Source organism: Alosa sapidissima, chromosome 20, assembly GCF_018492685.1.
Source record: "Alosa sapidissima isolate fAloSap1 chromosome 20, fAloSap1.pri, whole genome shotgun sequence".
Classification (NCBI taxonomy): domain Eukaryota; kingdom Metazoa; phylum Chordata; class Actinopteri; order Clupeiformes; family Clupeidae; genus Alosa; species Alosa sapidissima.
The window spans coordinates 28,919,816-28,943,090 of record NC_055976.1 but is presented as its reverse complement, the minus strand read 5'-3'; the positions used below and the strand labels follow the sequence as shown (position 1 = coordinate 28,943,090).

At 47.2% G+C, this 23,275-nt stretch overlaps 1 protein-coding gene across 1 annotated transcript in view; it reads right to left on the bottom strand.

Annotated features, from left to right (window-relative positions):
- The window catches only part of rnf111 (ring finger protein 111), a 46,656-nt gene extending 23,825 nt beyond the window's left edge, over positions 1 to 22,831 (bottom strand). Inside the window, 4 exon segments of the mRNA XM_042073987.1 lie at positions 2,689 to 2,812; positions 13,126 to 13,336; positions 13,393 to 14,297; positions 22,174 to 22,831. Of these exon segments, the coding sequence (XP_041929921.1) occupies positions 2,689 to 2,812; positions 13,126 to 13,336; positions 13,393 to 14,106 (1,049 nt within the window). The 5' untranslated portion in view covers positions 14,107 to 14,297; positions 22,174 to 22,831.
- Between the last annotated feature and the right edge of the window lie 444 nt (positions 22,832 to 23,275).

The window sequence follows — 23,275 nt, the reverse complement described above, 5'->3', positions numbered from 1 at the left end:
GCCTGAAGTGTGGAAGATGTAGGCTAAACAGTACAATAAGTACCCAGACTCGTGTAACTTGTAAACAAAATAATCAGCTATAAAACTGAAAATAGGCCTACAGCATCTCTTATTTCTGAAAGTGCATCTCTGACTGACTGACTCAACCGACTACCTGACAAAAAAAAAACATAGGCGCCAATCAGAGCTTCAGAGCTAAGGCAAGGCTACAGATTAGCGTTAAGTGTCGCTAAAGAACTCCCGTAACTCTCGTACGGTAGGCTACTTAACAGTAATTGCGCATGACATTAATTAATCCGCACACGAGTTTTATGTATTTTTATATCGTGTATTCTCCGTGTAAATTCATGCACCGAACCGTGACGCCCGTACCGTTTCGGTTCAATACGAATACATGAACCGTTAAGGCCCATTCACACCAAAAACGATAACGATAACGATAACTATGTAAGGGATAATGGACGACACGGTGGTCTGTTCACAGAAGTTAATGCACGGTCGAGGTTGTAAAACGGCCCCGACGCGAAGCGGAGTGCATTAACTTCTGTGAACAGACCACCGTGGAGTCCATTATCCCACTTATTCCACTGTTGCCACTTGCGTTGTGTTCATTTCCTGTTACAATTTAAACGTTTTAATAGCTAAAACTGTCTTGTTTGTAGAACTAATTTCTTCCGACACATATCAACTAATTTCTCAACTCACAGGACAAACTGCCGTTACTAGTTCTAAATGGATGGTTGCTACGGCCAAAGGCCAGTCGTTAGTTCTATCTCTCCCGTTGTCAAGCGGGCGTATCCCAAGATTCTGATGAACTTTAGCTTTGAAACATCGCTTTTACTTAGCCTGCTGTCATCCATCTAGCTAAAAGCCACCTCCGTCATATGCTACAATGTTGCAATGTTCTGAACGTCTGCATTTACAGCTCGGATGCAACGTGACAGTTCATTTAAACTTCACAACGAGTTCGGCGAATTAATATACAAGTGTGATACGGCCAAAAAAATGGATCTACTTCATAGGTGTGCAGATAACATACGGTTAATGGTCGTTCTAAATTACGCAGGAAAATGGGAAATTCAACCAAGCAGTGGAATAAAAATAATTATCGTTCTCGTTAATATGAATGACGACGTTCACACATAAACTATAACGATAACGACATGAAGAACGATATCGTTGGGGATCACTTTCAGAGCGATTTTCACAACGATAAAATGCTAATAGCCAATCACAACCCATCGAATTTTAGCCCTCACATTTATTAACACAATGAGAGACTTTGTTTATCGTTGTTCAGTGTGAACGCTTTTATCGTTATGGTTATAGTTATAGTTATCGTTCTTGGTGTGAATGGGCCTTTACACCCCTAACACACACACACACACACACACAATAAAATCCAACATAACAAACTGCAGAATCTGCTGAAAAACCTGTCCCATACCCACACACACTCACACACAGTATTGCTCAGGTCACTGCGATTCTGTAACAAACTGTTTCTGCAAAACACAGTAGACATTAAAGGGTTTAAGGGCGTGTGCTGCTTTCCATTCAGTTCAGAGCGTAAAGATCTCGCTCCTATCTACACACACAATGCTGTGACATCACACACCGGGAGAGGGACCGAGCCTTCCAGAAGCTTCTACAGTGTGTTCAACAATAACCCATGTGAAGAGCTGCAGTACAAATACAAAACAACAACCAGTACCCAGCTAGAGCGAGCGTGCACACACACACACACACACACACACACACACACACACTCCAAAGCTAGCAGACTCCAACCCACACACATCAGTGTTTCCCACAGAATTGGATTCAATTTGTGGTGGTAGCTGACTTTGACAGGGGGGGGGGGGGGGTTCGTACAAGTTCGTACTTCTCCTTGGGACAAGCACTTTTGAATTTTGGAAAACACTTTTTTTTTTGCAAACATTCAGTGTCGGAGTCAATAAAATGAGCCCTTCAACGAAATTGACAAGGAGCTGTAAGTAGGCTGAGCATGCTAAATTCGACATCCAAACAGTATTCTAACGTTAGCTTTGAGATACTGCTTGATTTCATAACTTAACTTAGTTTAGTCTCTTCAATGTAGCCTACTATGTTGTGATAAGACCTTAGCAGAGTTCACTTCAATGCAGCAGTTTTGAACAAATTTGCGCAGCATGGTCACGATGCTAAGCGGATTTAATAGCAATTTAGCCAGACGTCTTCTATGCAATGCTTCTACTGTATGTGGCAACAACAATCCTTCAACAATCGTGAATCGTGCGTGCGTAAAAAGCGCAGCTCAATGCAATGCAAGGATTTGACCTTATATTTAATTTAAATTAAACATAGAATATTCATCTGTGGCGGCCGATTTTTATTTCGTGGCGCCCCGCCACAGATTAGTCAATGTATGGGAAACACTGCACATACACAGCTAGCAGCACACACACACACACACACACACACACACACACACACACACTCCATGTGCAAACAGCACACAAACGATCTCAAAATGCATTAGACACACAAAAGCATTAGACACACAAATACCACAACTACCAAAGTTAGACAGACCTACACCCTGAACACACACAAGTGCGTACTTGCACACACACACACACACACACACACACACACACACACACACAGATGAGTAGTGAGAAGAGTAGTGAGTAGGTTTGCGCTCACCTGAAGCCGTCCACAGTGACGATCTCGACCTCGCTGTCAGTGGATGTGACGTTGATCTCCTCACTGGCGGGGACGGGTGGAGCGGGCGTGGCCTCGATCACCACCACATCCTCGTCCAGCACACCTGCATGGGTCAAAGGTCAACGGTCAGTTTAGTGGTTTTATACATCCATGAATGGTGACATGTCAGACTCAGAGTCTATCGAACAACAGTACTTTCTTGACGTGAAAAATGAAAAATTATCTTTTAAATTCACACACATCATATGTGAAATTCGTGGCACAATTCAAACTGGACTAAAAAATAATTGTTATCTCTCCATTAACTCCCGTTCATATTTTTTTGAAAGATAAAAAAGAGAAGGTCCCTGGTAGCGGAAGTAAAACGGAAGTCACTGGGACACTCTATAAAGAGCTCCTCTAGTAGCTCAGCTCCATGCTGTTTCATGGTGGTTCTATAAGGAGCTGCTCTAGTAGCTCAGCTCCATGCTGTTTCATGGTGGTTCTATAAAGAGCTCCTCTAGTAGCTCAGCTCCATGCTGTTTCATGGTGGTTCTATAAGGAGCTCCATGCTGTTTCATGGTGGTTCTATAAAGAGCTCCTCTAGTAGCTCAGCTCCATGCTGTTTCATGGTGGTTCTATAAGGAGCTCCGAGTCATGAGAGCTCCGAGTTCATGGCCTAGACTACTGACTACCTTGACACTTGGCTTTGTTTGTGTGTGATTTTTAACTTCGGGTTTGGTGCAATTTTTGTTATTTTTAAAACGTGTTGTTTGTCTGTTTTTAGGTTTATAATGCAATAAATGTTATTAGGCAACAAGGTCGGTTTTCTGTGCATTAGAATATAACCTACTCTTCATGAGCTCACTGTTGAGCACAATATTCGTTTAGAATGAATAAGGCCTTGTCAAGTAAAACGATAGGAATATTTGTTGCCTTAAGGCTCGTCACCCATCGTCGGGTTGACAATGAATAAGGCTTAGCTAAATAAAATGAACATGAATGAAGAAAATGCTAGTCGCACAGGCCATCTGGACTTTGCTTCAAATAGGCTACTTAAATGCAATATGCACATATTTGACTAGTTTGCAGGAGGCCTAAATGCAAATAGCCTGAACCTCCATGCCAGGCACACACATGATGAGCTGTAGCTGGCAGGTGCGTATCCTACAAAAGGTACCTGCCATTGCCATGCGTGTGGCTATGCACCTGCTAACTACAGTCCATCAGCTGTGTGCCTGGCATAGAGGTTCATATAGGCCATTTGCATTTCGTTGATTGGCAGCCTAAATGATAAGACATTCAGATGCTTTTTGTGCGCTCCTGTAAACTAGTCAAATATGTACTGTATGTCCGCTTCAAGTATTCAAACTTCCGTGACTACTTCAAGTGTTATGCACAATGGCCAACGTAACCATCTTTAGCCTAAATGTGCGCTCACATACATACATACATACATACAAGAGTTCACAACGTGTACATAGAAAAAAAAAAACGTTATTTACAACGATGGTCACGATGGTCATGATGTCCTCTCTGATTCGCTGTGCACTACCTGCCTCTACCTGCGCTCCCGTCATATCCCGCCCCCCCCGCAAGCCCCACCCCTCACGCAACCATACTGAGATTCTGTTCATCTGTGTGGGTGGGTGTCGTTCACACACAATATCCACATATAAGCATCATATCTGAATCACCCCAATGGTCAGACATCCGTGTGACAAAGATTGGCATATAGTGCGGAGGACATGTCTGAAAGCCGTTATCGTGTCAGAGTGAAAGTGAAAATAGCAGCTCAATATGCTTACTGGTCACCAATACACATGTACGTGTGTGTGTGTGTGTGTGTGTGTGTGTGTGTGTGTGTGTGTGTGTGTGTGTGTGTGTGTGTGTGTGCGCGTTTCATGTGTAGGTGTTGTCTCCTGGCAGATAAGAGTGTGTGTGATCACCAGCTGATAAGAGACAGCCCAAACTGATTAATTCCCTAATTAAAGCCTCGCTCATCCAGTCAGGCCAGCGGAGTGCTGCTTGCCGGAGTACAACACCACCACTGTGGCAAGCCCCATATCAGGCAGGCATGGAGAGTGTGAGTGTGTGTGAGTCTGTGTAAGAGAGAGAAAAATAGCACACAGACAAGTACTGCATTTGTACACTGCTTTTCTACAAAGTGTGTCTGTGTCTCTTTCTCGCGCTGTGTGTGTGTGTGTTTCTGTGGGGGTTACTATTCCTGCATGATGCCCTGGGTGAGTGCTGCTAAGGTAACTTAATCTGGTGGGTATTGCATCTTACCACTGACACTCCACCCCTCCCCCCTCCTCCTCTCTCTGTTTCTTGCTCTGGGTCTACTGGCTGCATGAAGCTGCTTGCCTTGAGCTCACAGAGCCCCTGGCCTTGGACTCCTCAGACCGCTTCAGACATGCGCTTGGGCCGCCAGTGCAGAGGCAGCCATACTGGATGAGCTGTGACCTCGGGAGAAACAGTGGGCCGGAGCAGGGCCGGAGCAGCGCGGGAGAAACAGTGGGCCGGAGCTGGGCCGGAGCAGCGCGGGAGAAACAGTGGGCCGGAGCAGCGCGGGAGACACAGTGGGCCGGAGCTGGGCCGGAGCTGGGCCGGAGCTGGGCCGGAGCAGGGCCGGAGCAGCGCGGGAGACACAGTGGGCCGGAGCAGAACCGGAGCAGCGCGGGAGAAACAGTGGGCCGGAGCTGGGCCGGAGCTGGGCCGGAGCAGGGCCGGAGCAGGGCCGGAGCAGCGCGGGAGACACAGTGGGCCGGAGCTGGGCCGGAGCAGAGCCGGAGCAGCGCGGGAGAAACAGTGGGCCGGAGCTGGGCCGGAGCTGCGCGGGAGAAACAGTGGGCCGGAGCAGCGCGGTAACAATTTGTGATTGCACTACGGCACAGCTTTTGATACGGCATCATTGTTTTGGCCTACACTGGTAGTTAGTTATGGACAACATTGGTGGTTGGAGGTTAGCTCTACAGTCTCATCTTGGAAACATCACGATGATGGATGACTCCAGATATTTCCAAACCTTTTGGAAATCTCTAAAAATCAGGTTTAATATGACATGTTTAATATAGTATTAAAAAGTCTCTCTCTCTCTCTCTCTCTCTCTCTCTCTCTCTCCTCTACCCCTCCATCTTCCTGTCTTCCTTGTTCTTACTCCATCTCTCACTCCCTTTCTCTCTCTCTCTTCTGGCCCTGCGTTCTCTCTCCCTCTCTCTCTCTCTCTCTCTCCCCCTCTCTCTCTCTCTCTCTCTCTCTCCCCTGTAAAGAGGGCATGTCTTCAGGGAGGAGGGCTGAATCAGAGGGGACCGCTGTGAAGCTTCAGTCAAGAGCTCTGTTCCTCTCCACCCACCTACTTCCCATGGCACACACACACACACACACACTCCCTATTTCTCTCTCTCTCTCTCTCTCCTCTCTCTCTCCCTCTCTCCCCTCTCTCCCTCTCTCCCCTCTCTCTCTCTCTTGTCCACACCCTGTTCTGCAGGTCTTTCATGGGGCAAAGCAAGGGGATTATAATGGAGACTAGCTGTGTGTGTGTGTGTGTAAGAGTAAGCTTGACGTCATTTCTGAAATATCTGCTTTGGCTAAATTGTCTCCGAGACCTTCATGCCAAAAAAGCTGGCTGGGCTGCGCTGAATGAAAAGGCGCTGCTGTGAACAGAACAGAAAAAGACAGAAAAGGCGCTGCTGCTCAATTGCACAGAGGGATGGAGAGAGTGGAGGAGAGAAAGAGAGAGAACCCTGAGAGAATGGACAGAATGAGAGGAGAGGTAGAGAAAGGTGGAAGAGAGGAGAGAATGGACAGAATGAGAGGAGAGGTAGAGAAAGGTGGAAGAGAGGAGAGAGTGGGTGGGGGTGTGTGTGGGGTAGGGCTTTGACTTTTGCCCAAAAATCATATTCGAAGTTCGTTTGTTTATTAATATTAAAATTCGAATATATTCGAATATGTATTAATAATATTTTAACCATTAAATGTCTTCAGTAAGACCGATATTGGTATCAAACTTAAGTTCTATATGTTCTGTCCACCAGAGGGCAGTGTATCAGTCAATGTCAATAGACTACGTGCACGAAAGGCTGAGTATTTATGTGTTAAAAAATTGTTATTATTAAGCATAGGGCCGGGCGATAAAACGATAGCGATATGTATCGCAATAGACATGTAATCGATATCAATAAAAAATACGTTCGATAGAACATTCATAATTAAAAGCAACACACACCTCCTGCCTTACGTTGTCCATAAATAAATAGGCTAAATATATCTTGCATTGTAGTATGTCAAACTCTACCAGAGTAGGCGATAGAAGGCCTACCTCAACACAGACTCTCCTTGCCCCGTGCACTCTTTCTCTATCCCTCCTCAGCATGCACATGTAATCCAAACATTAATCGTGTAAGACGACTGGCTAAATTGCGGTTAGCATCATTAGCACGCTGCACGAATTTGTTCAAAACTGTTGCATTCAAATTGACTGCTAAATTCTAATCATCTCAATCCCGATGCAAATGGAAAAGCATTTTCCAAGACTCAAACGGGCCTGTCCCAAGGAGAAAAAGTATTAGGGGTTTGCACCGACGTCACATTCTGGCCGGTAACTATGGTAACCCAGCACGCGCGGCCATATTGGCGATACTCAGTGAATGAAGTACAATGGAGTATTATGCACTTTGGATATCTTACGTGATTGTAGCCGTGTCTAAACAACAGAAAAGCTAATCAAAAAGCGTCTAAGATGCAAAGGCATATAGGGCAGGACTTGGACCACAAGAAAAGGCGCGATATTTCGAGAAATTACGGATTATTGGCAGCGCAGATCCATACGAGTTGGGTGAGGGAGACGAAGAACCAAGTTCAACCACAAGCGCCCCCCTTCCTCTGATAACTTCTGGCATTATTGTCCCTTCTCCCTGGTTTTTTAATAACTTTTGGAAGTCAATACCTACACCAGATGTTTTTCTCAATCTGACCTATTTGTACAACCTAAAACACGGCAATAATTAACCATTTTCCTTGACGATGTTAGGGATTTACTTCAGTGCCTAATGCTTTCTAATAAGGCGAGTATCTCCAATATGGCGATGTCCAGATCTGATGACACGCCGTGCAAACCCCTAATTCATTTGAAACTTAAACACACGTGGGGAAACTGAACAGTCTAACCAGTAGACTATGATAAACTAGAAAATTAAGCTAACGTTAGGCTACTTTGTTTACAATATTTCCAGGTTTCAACCAGTGCTGCTTTTCATTCAGACTTATCTGCACATTTATTTTATTTGAGTGTTTTTCATGATTGTGTTGCCATTTCTTTTCCCTGTTTGCTTTGATTGATAACTGAGGTGATTAAAATTAGAGGAAGGTTAAGTTTAAAATAAGTGTCTTATGTCTATGTGTGAGCTCACTAAGCGCGAACCAGCCAGGATTCTAACTTCACCTACAGGAGCCCAGATGACCAATAATAGCCTTGCTAATGAGCTCACGATTTTACTTCACCAGGCATGAAAAAAACCTCGGAATCTGAATTGAAAACAACGTTTACAACCAAATACATTTATAGAAATTATCTCCATAGGCTACAGGTTCGAATATCAAGAGATCCCTAAAATTCGTTCGAATATCTTTAATTTTTAAAATAATCGAATTATATTCGAATAACGAAGTTCGGAGTCAAAGCCCTAGTGTGGCATGTGTGTGTGTTATGATGATGTGTGTGTGTGTGTGTTATGATGTGTGGTATGTGTGTGTGTTATGATGATGTGTGTGTGTGTGTGTGTTATGATGTGTGGTATGTGTGTGTGTTATGATGATGTGTGTGTGTGTGTGTGTGTTATGATGTGTGGTATGTGTGTGTGTGTTATGATGTGTGGTATGTGTGTGTTATGATGTGTGTGTGTGTGTGTTATGATGTGTGGTATGTGTGTGTGTTATGATGATGTGTGTGTGTGTGTGTTATGATGTGTGGTATGTGTGTGTGTTATGATGATGTGTGTGTGTGTGTGTTATGATGTGTGGTATGTGTGTGTGTGTTATGATGTGTGGTATGTGTGTGTGTTATGATGTGTGGTATGTGTGTGTTATGATGATGTGTGGCATGTGTGTGTGTTATGATGTGTGTTATGATGTGTGGCATGTGTGTGGCATGTGTGTGGGAATCTGGGGCAGCTACGGCTCTTATCTGCCCCAGCGAGGAGCTTCAAGCTTAGGCTGACACAGCAGGTGCGTCCTGTTTGGTTAACACAGAACCCCAACCCCCCCCCCCCCCCACACACACACACACACACACACACACACACACACACACACACACACCTGCTCCATGCAGCTAATGCAGGTGTGTGTGTGTGAGAGTAGGAAGCAGAGAGTATGTATCAACCCTTCCAATGCAATGCAAAGCACAAAGCAAGTACACACACACACAAACAGAGAGTGTGTGGGGGCGTACGGGTCCAGCAAGAGTCATCGACAGAGGAATGTGGGGTTGGCCAACATCAGCTGTACAACCTGCGTGTGTGTGTGTGTGTGTGCGTGTGGAGGGGACACGAGGACAGTGGACGACAAAAAGAGGGATAAAGAGAGAAAGAGTGTGTGTGAAAATTCAGCATCACAGAGAAGTTGAGAGAAAGAGGTGCAGGAAGAGGAGGAAAGAAAGAGAAAGACCTCACACACACACACACACACACACACACTGCATCATACTGTATCCTGTCTCTATCCTCAGCCTCTCATAATTCTTATACTTCCCCTCTGTTCCTCTCACACACACACACACACACACACACACACACACACAGACAGAGACAGACACACACACACACACACACACACTTCAGCGTGAGGTGACAAAATATTTTATCATAAGTGCCTTTCGTTTACACGGCGACCCCGCCATCGGGGCTTGAAGACGCACAAATCTGAAGACTCCTTCCAGAGTGTAGAGTTTTGAAGACGACCCGGGTTGCGTCTCCGTCTAAACGGCTAAACCAAAGATCCTTGATTACCTCTCTGGCTAAACTGTCAAATTAGAATGTCTGAGCGTGACGTACCGGGGTTCTATCACACCACCACCCAGCGGTCTGGAATGCATATCCAATCGAATATCACATACTCTTGCGTCTTCATATAAACAAAGATTTCCCCCTGAGAATGCTCGTCTAAACGCAAATAAAAAAATGAAGACGAGACGCCACTTCTGCGTCTTCTCTTTTCATCGTCACCGTAGAAACGTAGCCTCAGTCTCCTTCTTAGACATGGACACTGATGAGCTGGCTTAAACGCATGAAGGATCTTAGTGAAAGGTCTTGATATCTCTCTCTCTCTCTCTCTCTCTCTCTCTCTCTCTCTCTCTCACACACACACAAATACTCTCTCTCTCCATCTCTCATATACACACACACACATTCTCTATCTCCTTCCCTCCCTCACTCACACATACTCTCTTTTTCTCTCTCTAATATTACATACCATCTCTGTCCTTCACACACACACACACACACACATGATGTGAAAAATGTTCTATAAGACAAGCAGCTCTTTGTTCAGGAGCCGTTTCCAGCGTGTGCACATCCAGGGATGGACTGAGTGCATATAAAGCCCTTGCAGGCCTGACGCAGAGCACAGCGCAGCACAGCGCAACGCAACGCAGCGCAACACGACACGACACGACACGACACGACACGGCACAGCCTCCGCTGGGTAGGGCTGCGCCTGCCTGGAATGTGTGCGCATCTGTATGTGTTTTGAGTGTGTGAGTGAGGGAGTGAGGGAGCACTTTGTGTGCAGGAGAAAGGGAGGGGTACAGATTTTAAAAGGGGGAGAAATGAAGGATGCTGTGTGTGGGTGTGTGTGTGAGTGAGTGTGTTTGTGGTAGAAGCGGGGTGTAGATGTTTATGCAAAACCAGTGAATTCATTTCTCCCCTTCATTCTTTCTCTGTGTGTGTGTGTGTGTGTGTCTGTATGTGTGTGCATGTGTTACCCTCTAGCAGTGGAATAGAGGATAAATATTAGTAATTTTACTAGAATGTCAAATCTGTCTCAGTCTGCCATAAGCTCCTGTCTTCACACACCCTCAAAACACACACACACAAAACTCCCTTTCCCCTGAAGCCCTCTTGCACACACACACACCTCTGTCCCTGCCTTTCACTCACTCTCTTTAGCCAAAGCCCTCCACACACACGCACACGGCATTGGTCCAGTTTGAGCTGTAAAGCCCAAGGAGAGCTAGAAAGGGAGGGGGAGAGATAAAGGGATGAGAAACATAAACAGACGCAGGGAGCCGAAAATAAAAGAAAGGAGGAAAAGAAAGGAGGAAAAGAAAGAGAGAGAGAGAGAGAGAGAGAGAGAGAGAGAGAGAGAGAGAGAGAGAGAGAGAGAGAGAGAGAGAGAGAGAGAGAGAGAGAGAGAGAGAGAGAGAGAGAGAGAGAGAGAGAGAGAGGACTTTATTCCTTCTCATTCCAAACAATTCTTCACTACTCCTTGAGTCTGTGGACTGACACATACTGATACAAGTTCAAACTGGCGGCGTGAACCTGTGAGAGGGAGGGGTACCGATTTAAAAAGGGGGGGAAATGAGAGATGGTGTGTGTGTGTGAACCTGTGTGTGTGTATTTGTATGTGTGTGTGTGTGAACCTGTGTGTGTGTGTGTGTATTTGTATGTGAGTGTGTGTGAACCTGTGTGTGTGTGTGTGAACCTGTGTGTGTGTGTGAACCTGTGTGTGTGTGAACCGGTGTGTGTGTGAACCGGTGTGTGTGTGTGTGTGTGTGTGTGAACCTGTGTGTGTGTGTGTGTGAACCTGTGTGTGTGTGTGTACCTGTGCGTGTGTGTGTGTGTGTGTGTGTGAACCTGTGTGTGTGTGTGTGAACCTGTGTGTGTGTGTGTGTGTGAACCTGTGTGTGTGTGTGTACCTGTGTGTGTGTACCTGTGCGTGTGTGTGTGTGTGTGTGTGTGAACCTGTGTGTGTGTGTGTGTGAACCTGTGTGTGTGTGTGTGAACCTGTGTGTGTGTGTGTGAACCTGTGTGTGTGTGTGTGAACCTGTGTGTGTGTGTGTGAACCTGTGTGTGTGTGTGTGTGTATTTGTATGTGTGCAAGAGAAAGAGTGAGTGAGTGAGTGAGTGAGTGAGTGAGTGAGTGTGTGTGTGTGTGTGTGTATGTAAGCTGGTTCATGTTGTCTATGTGTATGAGCACATGTTTATCAGCTGAGGAGTGTCCTTATGAGAGATTAGAGCGCTGGCCCTGTGAGCGTGCTCCTGCTTAACGGCTCGGTCCTGTAGGGAGCTCTGAGTAGCTGTTCCCTGTGACTGGTCCTGTAGGGAGCTCTGACTAGCTGTTCCCTGTGACTGGTCCTGTAGGGAGCTCTGAGTAGCTGTTCCCTGTGACTGGTCCTGTAGGGAGCTCTGACTAGCTGTTCCCTGTGACTGGTCCTGTAGGGAGCTCTGAGTAGCTGTTCCCTGTGACTGGTCCTGTAGGGAGCGCTGAGTAGCTGTTCCCTGTGACTGGTCCTGTAGGGAGCTCTGAGTAGCTGTTCCCTGTGATCGAGCTGCTGCTTAATGGCTCGGTCCTGTAGAGGCCACTGAGTAGCTGTTCTCTGTGATCGAGCTGCTGCTTAACGGCTCGGTCCTGTAGAGGCCGCTGAGTAGCTGTTCTCTGTGATCGAGCTGCTGAACAACATTCTGAGACCTCGTGGCATGCCGTGCTGTGGACGTCTCTCGTACCGCGCACACTGATTTAACAATCCCAGTATTAAATAATACGCAACTGAATATGATATTAAGTGGCCATTCTAAGAGTCACGAGATCCCTGATATGACTGAGAGTTGTACTTATTAACAGGTGTGTGTGTGTGTGTGTGTGTGTGTGTGTGTGTGTGTGTGTGTGTGTGTGTGTGTGCTGTGGTGAGGAGTGGCGGATAAAAAAGGTGGTCAGAGTTCATCTGAAGGGTGTTTAGCTACGCTGCCAAACACCAAAAACTCATTCCTCGCACAGACTTAAGCGAACACAAACACCTGCTGTAAAATACGCCTGCTACGCGGCAAAACAGGATGTCTGTGAAACTTTGTGTGTTTGTGTTTCGACACTCAGGCGTGAGGAAACTTGATCAGCAATATGCTTTTGTCATTTATCAACTTGGCTGCTCGTGAGTCACACTTCCACATAATCCTTCAAATACAAAAGTGAAGGTGCTGTGTGAACAATTGTCTGCGTGTGTGTGTGTGTGTGTGTGTGTGTGTATATGTACCTGTGCTGGCGTTAGCTGTGTGTGTGTCTCTGTGTGTGTATATACCTGTGTGTGTGTGTGTGTGTGTGTGTGTATATACCTATGCTGGCTGTGTGTGTGTGTGTGTGTATATACCTATGCTGGCTATGTGTGTGTGTGTGTGTGTGTGTGTGTGTGTGTGTGTGTGTGTGTGTGTGTGTGTGTGGACATACCTGTGCTGGCGTTGGCGGCGCTGCTCTGCGTGCTGCTGACGTCCAGGTAGACGTCGTCGTCGTCGTGCTCGCTGGACGAGGGCGAGGAGTCGGTGCTGAGCTCGCCGCTGGACGACGAGGAGCTCTGGAGCAGCGCGTACTTCCTGCGCTTGAAGGACTCGCGCTGCTTCTTCCGCTGCAGCAGGAGCCGCTCCTTCTGCTTGCTCGTCCGCTGCACCCCGACCCCGACCCCCCGCCGCCGCCGCCGCCGCCGCCGCTGCTGCTGACCCCTCCGCCGGACGACGCCTTGACCAGACGCTTCCTGTGGCCGTGCGGCTTCCGAGCGCTCAGGCACTGCCGCTTCAGAAGCACCGCCTCCGGCTCCAGGCGGGTCCACCTCCGGCTGGCGCGAGTCCGTGCTATTGGCTGCGTGGGCGGCGGCTGGGAGCGCGTGTGTGCGTGCGAGCCGTGCGTGTGCGACCCCCCCACGCCGGACGCCCTGGAGCCACCCTCCCCGTCGCCGTCCTCGTCCGTGCTGAGCGTGTCCGAGTCGCCGAAGCGCAGGCTGGACGAGTGCGAGGACGCGCAGTCGCTCAGCGACGACTCCGGGTGGCGCTCGTCCTCGCTGCGCCCGTTCAGAGCGGCCGGCGGGGGGGGAGGGGGCACGCGGGGGGGCAGCTGGGGCGGCGCGAGCGCGGGCGCCTTGAGGGCCGAGCAGTCCGAGGGCCCCGCCTGTTGCTGGCCCTTGCGCTTCTTGCGGCCGGGGAGGCTCCTCTCGCGCTCGCCGTCCCGTAAGGGCCGGTGGTGAGCGTCGTCGTCGGCCGGCGGCACAGCACAAAGCGGAGAGAACTCGCTGCCGGCCTTGCCCTTGCCCAGCACGTCCACGTCTGGCGGGAAGCTCTTGCCCGTGTCCATCGGCTCTGGTGGCGGAGGGGCCAGCGGGCCCTTCAGGTGCTCTGGCTTTCGCTGCGCCGCCGCGTCGGCTGGGACCTCACTCTTCATGGCTGCCGCTGCCGGTGCTGGTGCGACCTATGACCTCTGACCCCAGGGGAGCAGGGGAGACGCAGGCGCCCGTCCGGTACGCTCCACTCGCAGCAGGCAGTGGCAGTGAGAGAGAGGAGGAGGAAGATGAGGAAGATCACCACAGAGATCACCGATCCATCACAGGCTTGAGCAACCACCCTCAGCTGCCGCTGTAAAACACACACACACATTTTTTTTTATTATTATTTTACGAAATGTATGAAACAAACACAAACACAAACACATTTTTAGTAAAGGCCACAGTATGGCCCCACTCATTCCCTTGCATGTGCATGTACTCTTAGACAACACACAGTGGTTTGTTGTTCACGAAGAAGTGGGGAGGAGAAAACACGCCCTGACCAACACGCCTCTGGTCCCTGCAGGCACAGACCGATACATTCATGGGATGCAGCCGCCATTCCTGGCCATCTGAAGTCCATGCTGCTTAATCATGACCCCTACCCCACCCACCAAAGCCACACAAACGCAGTAGCACACCACAACCATCAACACAGGGGCACTGAACACACTGCCTGGAGGACTCTCTGGAAAATTATAGCATTGGTAGCAGACAAAACCCTGAATGGTTGTGTAAAGACCGCACACACACACACACACACACACACACACAAACACAAACACGCACAGAGAGAACGGTCTGGAATTCCACTGAATCCAGAGAGCAAACAAATGGCTGCAATCATAGCCTGAGTCAGTGAACAGTGGGCTTTCCTGGACTTACTGGCAGAGCATGAGTCAGTGTGGACACAGGACACACACACACACACACACACACACACACCCCAAAAGCAGCCACGTACACTCAACACGTGCTTTTGGACTGGGAGGAGATGAGGATAGAGGGTCAGATGGAGAAGAAGGGAAAGAGAGAGAAAGGAAAGAAAAGAGAGAGACAGGAGAGGAGGAACAGAGGGTGGATGGAGGTGCAGAGGGGGGAGAAAGAGGGACAGAAAGCAGAGAGACAGCCAGCCGAGAGGGGGGGGGGCAGGAGACAGAGGGCAAAAGAGAGAGAATATGGAGGTAGAGATAAGAGAGATAGAAGGACACAGAAAGAGAGGACAGAGAGAGAGAGAGAGAGAAGAGGTAGATAGAATAGAGAGACATGAGAGGAAGGTGGAGGTAGAGAGTCAGGGAGAAAAAGGAGGGGTAAAAGAGAGGAACACTGAGAAGGGAGAGGGTAGGACCTCCAGAATATTAACACTGGAGTTCTGTGGGGAAACTACATGTACCCCAATGCGGTACATGACTGCTGCATGTACTATGTTCTCCATCTCCTACTCCTGCCGCCTGTCCCCTCGGTCGCTCACTGACTATGTATTACACACATACATTTCATTGGGCAGCCGTGGCCTACTGGTCAGCACTTCGGACCTGTAACCGGGTTGCCGGTTCGAACCCCGACCAGTAGGCACGGCTGAAGTGCCCTTGAGCAAGGCACCTAACCCCTCACTGCTCCCCGAGCGCCGCTGTTGATGCAGGCAGCTCACTGCGCCGGGATTAGTGTGTGCTTCACCTCACTGTGTGTTCACTGTGTGCTGAGTGTGTTTCACTAATTCACAGATTGGGATAAATGCAGAGACCAAATTTCCCTTACGGAATCAAAAGAGTATATATACTTATACTTAAACGTTTAAATTCTAAAGCTACGCTCATCATCATATTCTCTACGAGTCACAACCCTTTGTGCACAACCACACGCTGCAACAGACAAAGTATTCTTTGGGGACATTTAAATGTACATCTTACGTTGTTTACACTGCACAACTTCTGGAATTATGAAATTACACACTGCTTGGCATGCAGTGTGTCTCAATATTTTCCATAGTGTAACAATGTGTGTGTGTGTGTATGTGTAGGCTACCTGTGTGTATATGTCACTTATGTCCATGTATGTACGTGTGTGGTGTGTGTGTCTGTGTAGAAACTAGTGTGTGTAGTAGTGTGTGTGTGTGTGTGTGTGTGTGTGTGTGTCACATATCTGCAGATGTGAAAAGCCGACACAGAGGTCACACTGATGATACTGTGGATCCCTGGTCTGTGACCGTGTTTAAGTGTGTCGGCCTACTGCACACACTCCCCCCTCCTCCCCCACAGCACACACACAGAGCAGCTCCAGAGGGACACACACACACCCTGAACACACAGGTACCAGCCCCACCTCACGCCCCAGGAGGGGCCCGATGATCTCGTCGGGGGCTGGCGCCTCTAGATCCACAACTGGGCTGGAGGTACCCCAGAGCAGGAACACCCCCTCCCCACACATAGCCCCACACATACCCCCTCCCCACACACAGCCCCGCACCCGCACACACCCCCTCCCCACACATACCCCCGCACCCGCACACACCCCCTCCCCACACATACCCCCGCACACGCAGAAACACAGTTTTAGGGTTTATGTCAGCAGAATGCGGGCGGCAGCCATTTAAAGTGCTCCTCCATGCAATATTCATGCTCATCATCACACACACACACACACAAGCCTGCTGTTCATGGGCCTGCGTCTCTCCTCCCCCTCTCCTCTACTTCTTCTCATCTTCTTCCATCCATCCATCCATCTACACGTCACCCCCCCTCAGAGCAGCTAACTTCAGCGCAGGCCCCTCCCAGATGCTCAATTATGAGAGCAGCCCATCTGTGTCTGTGTGTGTGTGTGTGTGTCTGTGGCAGGTGGGGGCAGATAGACTCCCTTTCATTAGCCTACTTTTGCAGACTAGCACAGCGTGCAAAGCACAGAGCAAATACTACGTCAATGACATCACATGTGTGTACGTGTGCATGTATGTGTGTAATGTGTATACGTGAACATGTATGTATGTAATGTGTGTGTGTGTGTGTGTTGCTCTGTTTATATAGGCCTATCTGTTCTGTAGTAGAAACTCCCTTCCCTCCATATAACTGCAGTTGCATAGCATAAACCGATAGCAGCTAATTACACAATAGGGTGTGGCTGAATTAACTTCACAAATGTTGAACGTGACATTGTGGTAGGACAAATTCCGCTGGGAAGAATTTGACTGAGCAAATCCCCTTTAGGGATTTACTTTGAAAGGCAACATTGTTGAGAGCATGAGTTTTTATTTCCGTTTGCATATCATATCTATCAAAATAGCCTTGAAACACAGTGTGTCTGACACTGTGTTTACTTCTAAATGCCACTTAATGAAGTCTTGTTTTCACCCATTTGAATGGATCACTCTTATTTGGAGATTCAACATGCAACAGCACTGTACTGAATTCCAGCATTAGCAAAGACCTTACCGTGGAAAGGGGACTGATTTATACTAGGCGTAGAAGTTACACCTAGGTGCTACTGCAGAGCTTTCCGTACACTCTATGCTAAGCTAAGCTACCTGCGGTGGCAGTGGTTACCTTTGTTGTCTCGTCAATCCCATGATGCATTGTGCACTGAACTATTTCTAGCAATCACGACAAATGCTGTTCAACAAGCAGAGGGTGAGGGGAAGAATCTGTGTGCTTCGACAGGAGGACCAGACCTCCTTATCTGCATAGGCATTGTCGGTTTGGTTCGATAATTCACAGACACAATCAAATACAGTAGACCCTGACTAGTCATTGGAATGGTTACAAATAATAATTAATTATCTGTGTATGCGTTTATATGATGAGTGTCTGTGTGTGTGTGTGTGTCTAGAAAGGTCAGCATCTGCAGATACAGCAGAGCTCCACAGAGCAGCATCAAGCCTGTGTGAGACTGTGTGTGTGTGTGAGCACGGTGCCAGGCTCCACTCAAAGGCCCGGTACAAACCCAGACCACCCAGTGTGCGCAATCTCAGCCACCACTGCCTACAACACACACATATACATTATGGAGGGACCAAAACACAGCCCAGTGACCACAGTCAAATAGTTGATTTTGTTGCTATAGCAAACACTGTGGTGTTCACTTCCTCACTCTGTGCTGTTGCCTGTGATGTGCTGAGGACGCACTCGAAGAGACTCTGCTAGATTCACATAGAAGAAAAGTGAGACTCACAGAGTCTTTCACATTCAGACTAATACATCCAGCTAGCACATTAGCATCCACTCGTACCCGAGGCCGTGTGGTCTTCTCTGTGTGGGTGTGTATGTGCGCGTTGGGGAGGTGGGGTTCTATGGTGATGTAGAAATGTAGTGGGAATGTAGCCTAGTGATTAGGATCAATACATTGGTAAGTATTGACAAATGTAGTCAAATTTTCTTGAATTTCCCCTGGGGATCAATAAAGTATCTATCTATCTATCTATCTATCTATCTATCTATCTATCTGTCTAATGCAGTTCCATGAGTTCAGCAATAAAATTGATGTACATGTAATCCAATAAAAGCACAGCTTCGTCTTCAATCAAAGGAGGAGGCTGTTTCTGGTCATCATATCTTGCTCCTGTACTCTGTGTGGGTGCGCTGTGACTACACAAAGCCAGGGCCTTGACCCAGGAAGCACTTAGTTCTGACCTCTCATAGACGCTTCCCTGGGATTCCACAGAGTCGCCACATAAAACACATTTCAGCCCACACACACACACACGAGTTCTGTTTGTGCATGGTTGGGTACAAACACACACACACACACACACACTTAACAGGGTGAGCATAGGCCACACAGGCATATGGAGGTCTGTAATAAACTAGCAATGCAACTGGATTGGTTGTACCAGTAGACCAGAGCCCGGTGCTGCTGGCAGTGCCACCATGTGCCCTTGTGTTCTGAACACAATGCCTCTTTCACTCCAAAACCACATCAAATTGAGGAATGCAGTAACTTTATCAAATGCAACACCTTTTATCAAAACCTCAGATTCAATATTTCCCCCCAATATATTTCAATATAGATTTCTTGAATTTCCCCTGGGGATCAATAAAGTATCTATCTATATATATAAATGAGGGGAAGATGCCAGTCCATACACCACTTTGCCCCTGGACATTGCCCCTAGGCAAAGCAGCAGTAGCGATCATCACCAAAACACCATGCAAACCTCCTCCTCTAGCCTGTACCGGTGCTATTCAACATAGCTAAACCTCCTCCTCTAGCCTGTACCGGTGCTATTCAACATAGCTAAACCTCCTCCTCTAGCCTGTACCGGTGCTATTCAACATAGCTAAACCTCCTCCTCTAGCCTGTACCGGTGCTATTCAATATAGCTAAACCAGCTCCTAAGGCAGTAGCAGCTCAGGTTATTAATCTACACACCAGCCTGATGGTCTAAGATTTCACTCCTCCAATGCTTAAGTTATCAGGAAGATCACCAGGCCAATGCACCAAGAGGAGGCCCTTGCATGGTGAAGCTACTGTCTCTCTGCCTACTTTTCTCTCTGGAGCTTCCCAGATGAGAGAGTTGCGCTTCAATTCCTGTAAACTACTGGCGCCTGAGAGACTTGGCACACTTCTTCTAACGTGACAGGAAATGATATCGGTCTTGCAAATGAATTTCCTGTCATGTTAACATCTTTTGGCCTAAAAAAAAAAATGCTTTGTTGTGTCATGTGTGGTTGGAGAAGTATACGCCATCCTGTGTGCATACCACTAGAGAAACTGAATAAAATATAGACAGACTGTGAAGCACTGTAATGTGTACAAATTCACATTTTAATATAAAAGCATAAATGGCAAATATAGGCCAACATAACACACTGGGCTTAGCCTACATCTCTGTACACACATGAACACGCATGCGTGCACACAGATGCACGCACACCGCACACCCCCCTGGATTTCCTATCACACCTAGAGCCGGCAGAAGGAAGGCCAAGATGCCACAGGTGTAGGGGAGGGTGGGGTTTAGAGGTAACCTCTCAGGACCAACGTTGGCATCGCCGCCCAAGGAGCTCAGAGCTGTCCCAGAGTCCTCTGGGAGCCTTCCCATGAGCCTCCACTGCGTCCCAGTGCCACAGAGCTGGGGCATGGGGTTGTGCAGCTCAGTGTGTGTGTCTGTGTGTGTGTGTGTGTGTGTTGAGAGAGAGATGTCATGGCAGCTATTCCTCCAGGTCCTGTGCTGGTTACAGATTTCAGAAGGTGATGGCTTTTAAGCAAAGAGCTTGTTTTTAATTTCTTCCTTTGGGAGCCCTGTGCACTCAGCTACCTGGAGTGAGACCAGGCTGCCACAGGGGTTCAATGGCAGCATGAGGTTGCATAGGCACACAACTAGTCACAAGGGTTGCTGCTGTTGGTTGTGCCACACATTCACAGTCAACAACACGACCACATACAACGCTCCAAACGGTGATAATTTTATTCATCCACACACCAGCATTTTTGTGGTTGCGCCTGGAGCGGTAAATGTAAGTAGATTCATGTTTAGGCCTATTTGGGGAAGTGTGTGTGGTAATGCTATACTCCCTGTCCGATGGCCCGGAGAAGCTATCCTGAGCAGAGACTGGACTGTGACATGCAAATGGTCGACTGAAAGGTCACATTCACTGTATCAGTGCTTGGACTCCAAGAACTCAGGATGTTTATCAACGCATGTAAATAGCCAGTGCTCAGACGGGTTGACATACTCCAGATGTCCAGTTGATATTTTTTTTGCCCAATTCTTACTGGCACAAAAGGCCAAACACTAAAGCAACAACAGATGTGCGTGTTTTAATCTATTTTGTAGCCCAAGACAAAGAAAGAAACAAGCACTGTCTAAGGGACTGTGCAACAAGGTGATTGGCAACTGTCAGATTTTCAGACAGACTAGCTTCACGTCAAAGGATACTTCACGCAGTGTTGCGTTCCCGAGTCTCACTTCCTCACGTCAAGGAGGCTTTGCTGTCAATATTACCAACAGCCCTGTCATTTACGCCGTTGCGCAGGCAACACCCTGACATCCTGAGAGATACTAAATGTTATTATGTATGTACCTAACCGACTCCATTACGAACAGCCTGCATCAGCTTCTGCTAGCATGTTAGCTATTGCGTTGGCAGCTAGTTTAACACGGGAAATTCCAACGCAGTCTTTTTAGACGTCAAACAACACAGCAGCCTTTTTGACTCTGAGCTGACAACAGGAAAGATTAGGCTGAACCTCTCAATTTCCAATCCACACGATAAATGACCAAAACTGAGGTTAGGTGACTATGCAATGTCCCACCATCAAAGCGGACATTAGTTTAATCAGGACAGCTACCTAGCTTGTTTGCCAATGAGAAAAGAAACCCAGCTAGCTGGCTCGCTTTTGTTGACATCCGAGATATGCTAGTCAAATTCTAAACGTAGACAAAACAATAAATATGGCATATGCTGAATCCAACCGTTCAACATACTATGATGGCAAACAAACAGGTGTTTTTGTTCAGCAAAACAGTAATACAAATAACAATTCTTTGCTTCAATTCATTAGATGACAGTTAACTAGTTTCCTGCAATCACTGACTACAGGCTGGCCTGGTGTGTCAGCTAGCAAGCTAAAGCTGCTAACAGCAAACCCTGAACAGACTAACGTCAGGTATCGTTAGCTTGCTAGCTATACGGTCTTGGATGACTGCACTTGAACTACCCAGTCGGTCGAATAACGTCAAATCTAACCGTTTATACGTGTTTATTTAAAGGTATTTTATTCCTACAACTACCATGACAAGCCGACTTTTGTCCATATGCTTTCGTGTATCACTAATTGTACCTGACTTTAGCGTCATACCAAAGTTAACCAACGTTAGCAAGCTGCTTGAAGGGCTTTCAGGCTCGTTAAAATATTGCTAGAGATAAAGCGTAGGATTCACAAATTGTTTTATATTCTAAAACAGCGGATTCTATCACCAGTACATAGACACAACCATTACAAAAAAGATACCAATACACAAATCAACATTAGATAATGTGTAACTCGTTAGATAGGTTTATAAATATTTGGTTGCGTTAATCCTGCAAGTACTGTCCGTTTCCAGACATCGACTCTGCTTGCTATCTTGCCAGCCAGCTGACCAAAGACTCGGCTAGCCACTAGCCCGCTTTTCACATCGAACAATAGCACGTTGTTAGGCTCATGAAAATAAAGGAAATCAGATGCAGATAAATCAAAGCAAAGACACTTACTTAGAGTTTCCTTCGGATGAAATGAAGGATTTCCTCGAAGGTTCTTTTACTGAACATACGGCCCGTAATAAATCGAAAATGGGACAAAAGTGGGATTGCGAACGAACGTCAGCAGTCGGTTGAGAAGACTGACAACACCGTCACAGAAACACACACATACAAAAATAGGAAACAGAATGTATCTTGAATGATCCGACGAACCGAAAAATACGCGTCGCCTTGTTTAATACTGGCCGTCGAACGTAGTGTTCTTTCTACATTTGAGATAAAGCGCACATTCCTTTCTGTTTGCCATCAGGGCCCGTGAAGTCCCCATTCCTGCCTGTTCGGGGCGTTCGTTCCACTGTTGTTTATTCAGCTAGTTGTCTACACTAGATGTTAGCGTACGGCTGATCTGGAGTCAGCCCCCTCTCTCTGTCTGCCATTGCTCTGATTGCCCGAGGAATCTCCAGAGAAGGTAAACACAAGAGGGAAACTTCTCGGCACTTACTGACTTTTGGTGCGTTCTAATCAGTACAGGTTTACCGTCTTCAATCCTAGTCTTGTGATTATTACAAATCACAACATTGAAGTATAGATTTTCTGAGAGTTCCGAGTTCACGAGTTGTGTAACGCTACACGATTAACCATGTAATTACGAGCTCACGAGTTCCATTTAAACGCAACATTTCTAAACACATAAAATAAATCTCAGGTGAATGTTTAATGTATATCTGCCGAATGGAGGAATATTGGAACACAGCAGTTAAACAAGAAAGCAGGTAATTTAGTAAAGGAGTGTAAATGCACAGGGGTATGCTCTAGAAACATCTCAATGGATTAGGTGTGCTTTAGTAACCATAATCTGTCATGTAACGCCCACTAGTGGCTAAACCCCATATCGCACAAAGATTTTATACACAATCGAGGCCAATGCTCCAAATACAATTAGGACTACAATCTCTGCCTGTTTGGGTCTATCTGCCTGTCTGTCTGTCTGTTGGTCGGTCTATCTATCTATCTATCTGTCTATCTGTCTGTCTATCTGTCTGTCTGTCTGTCTGTCTATTAGTAATGTTACTGCTTTGTCCGTTGCTGTTGAACATTCAGATAACACATGAAT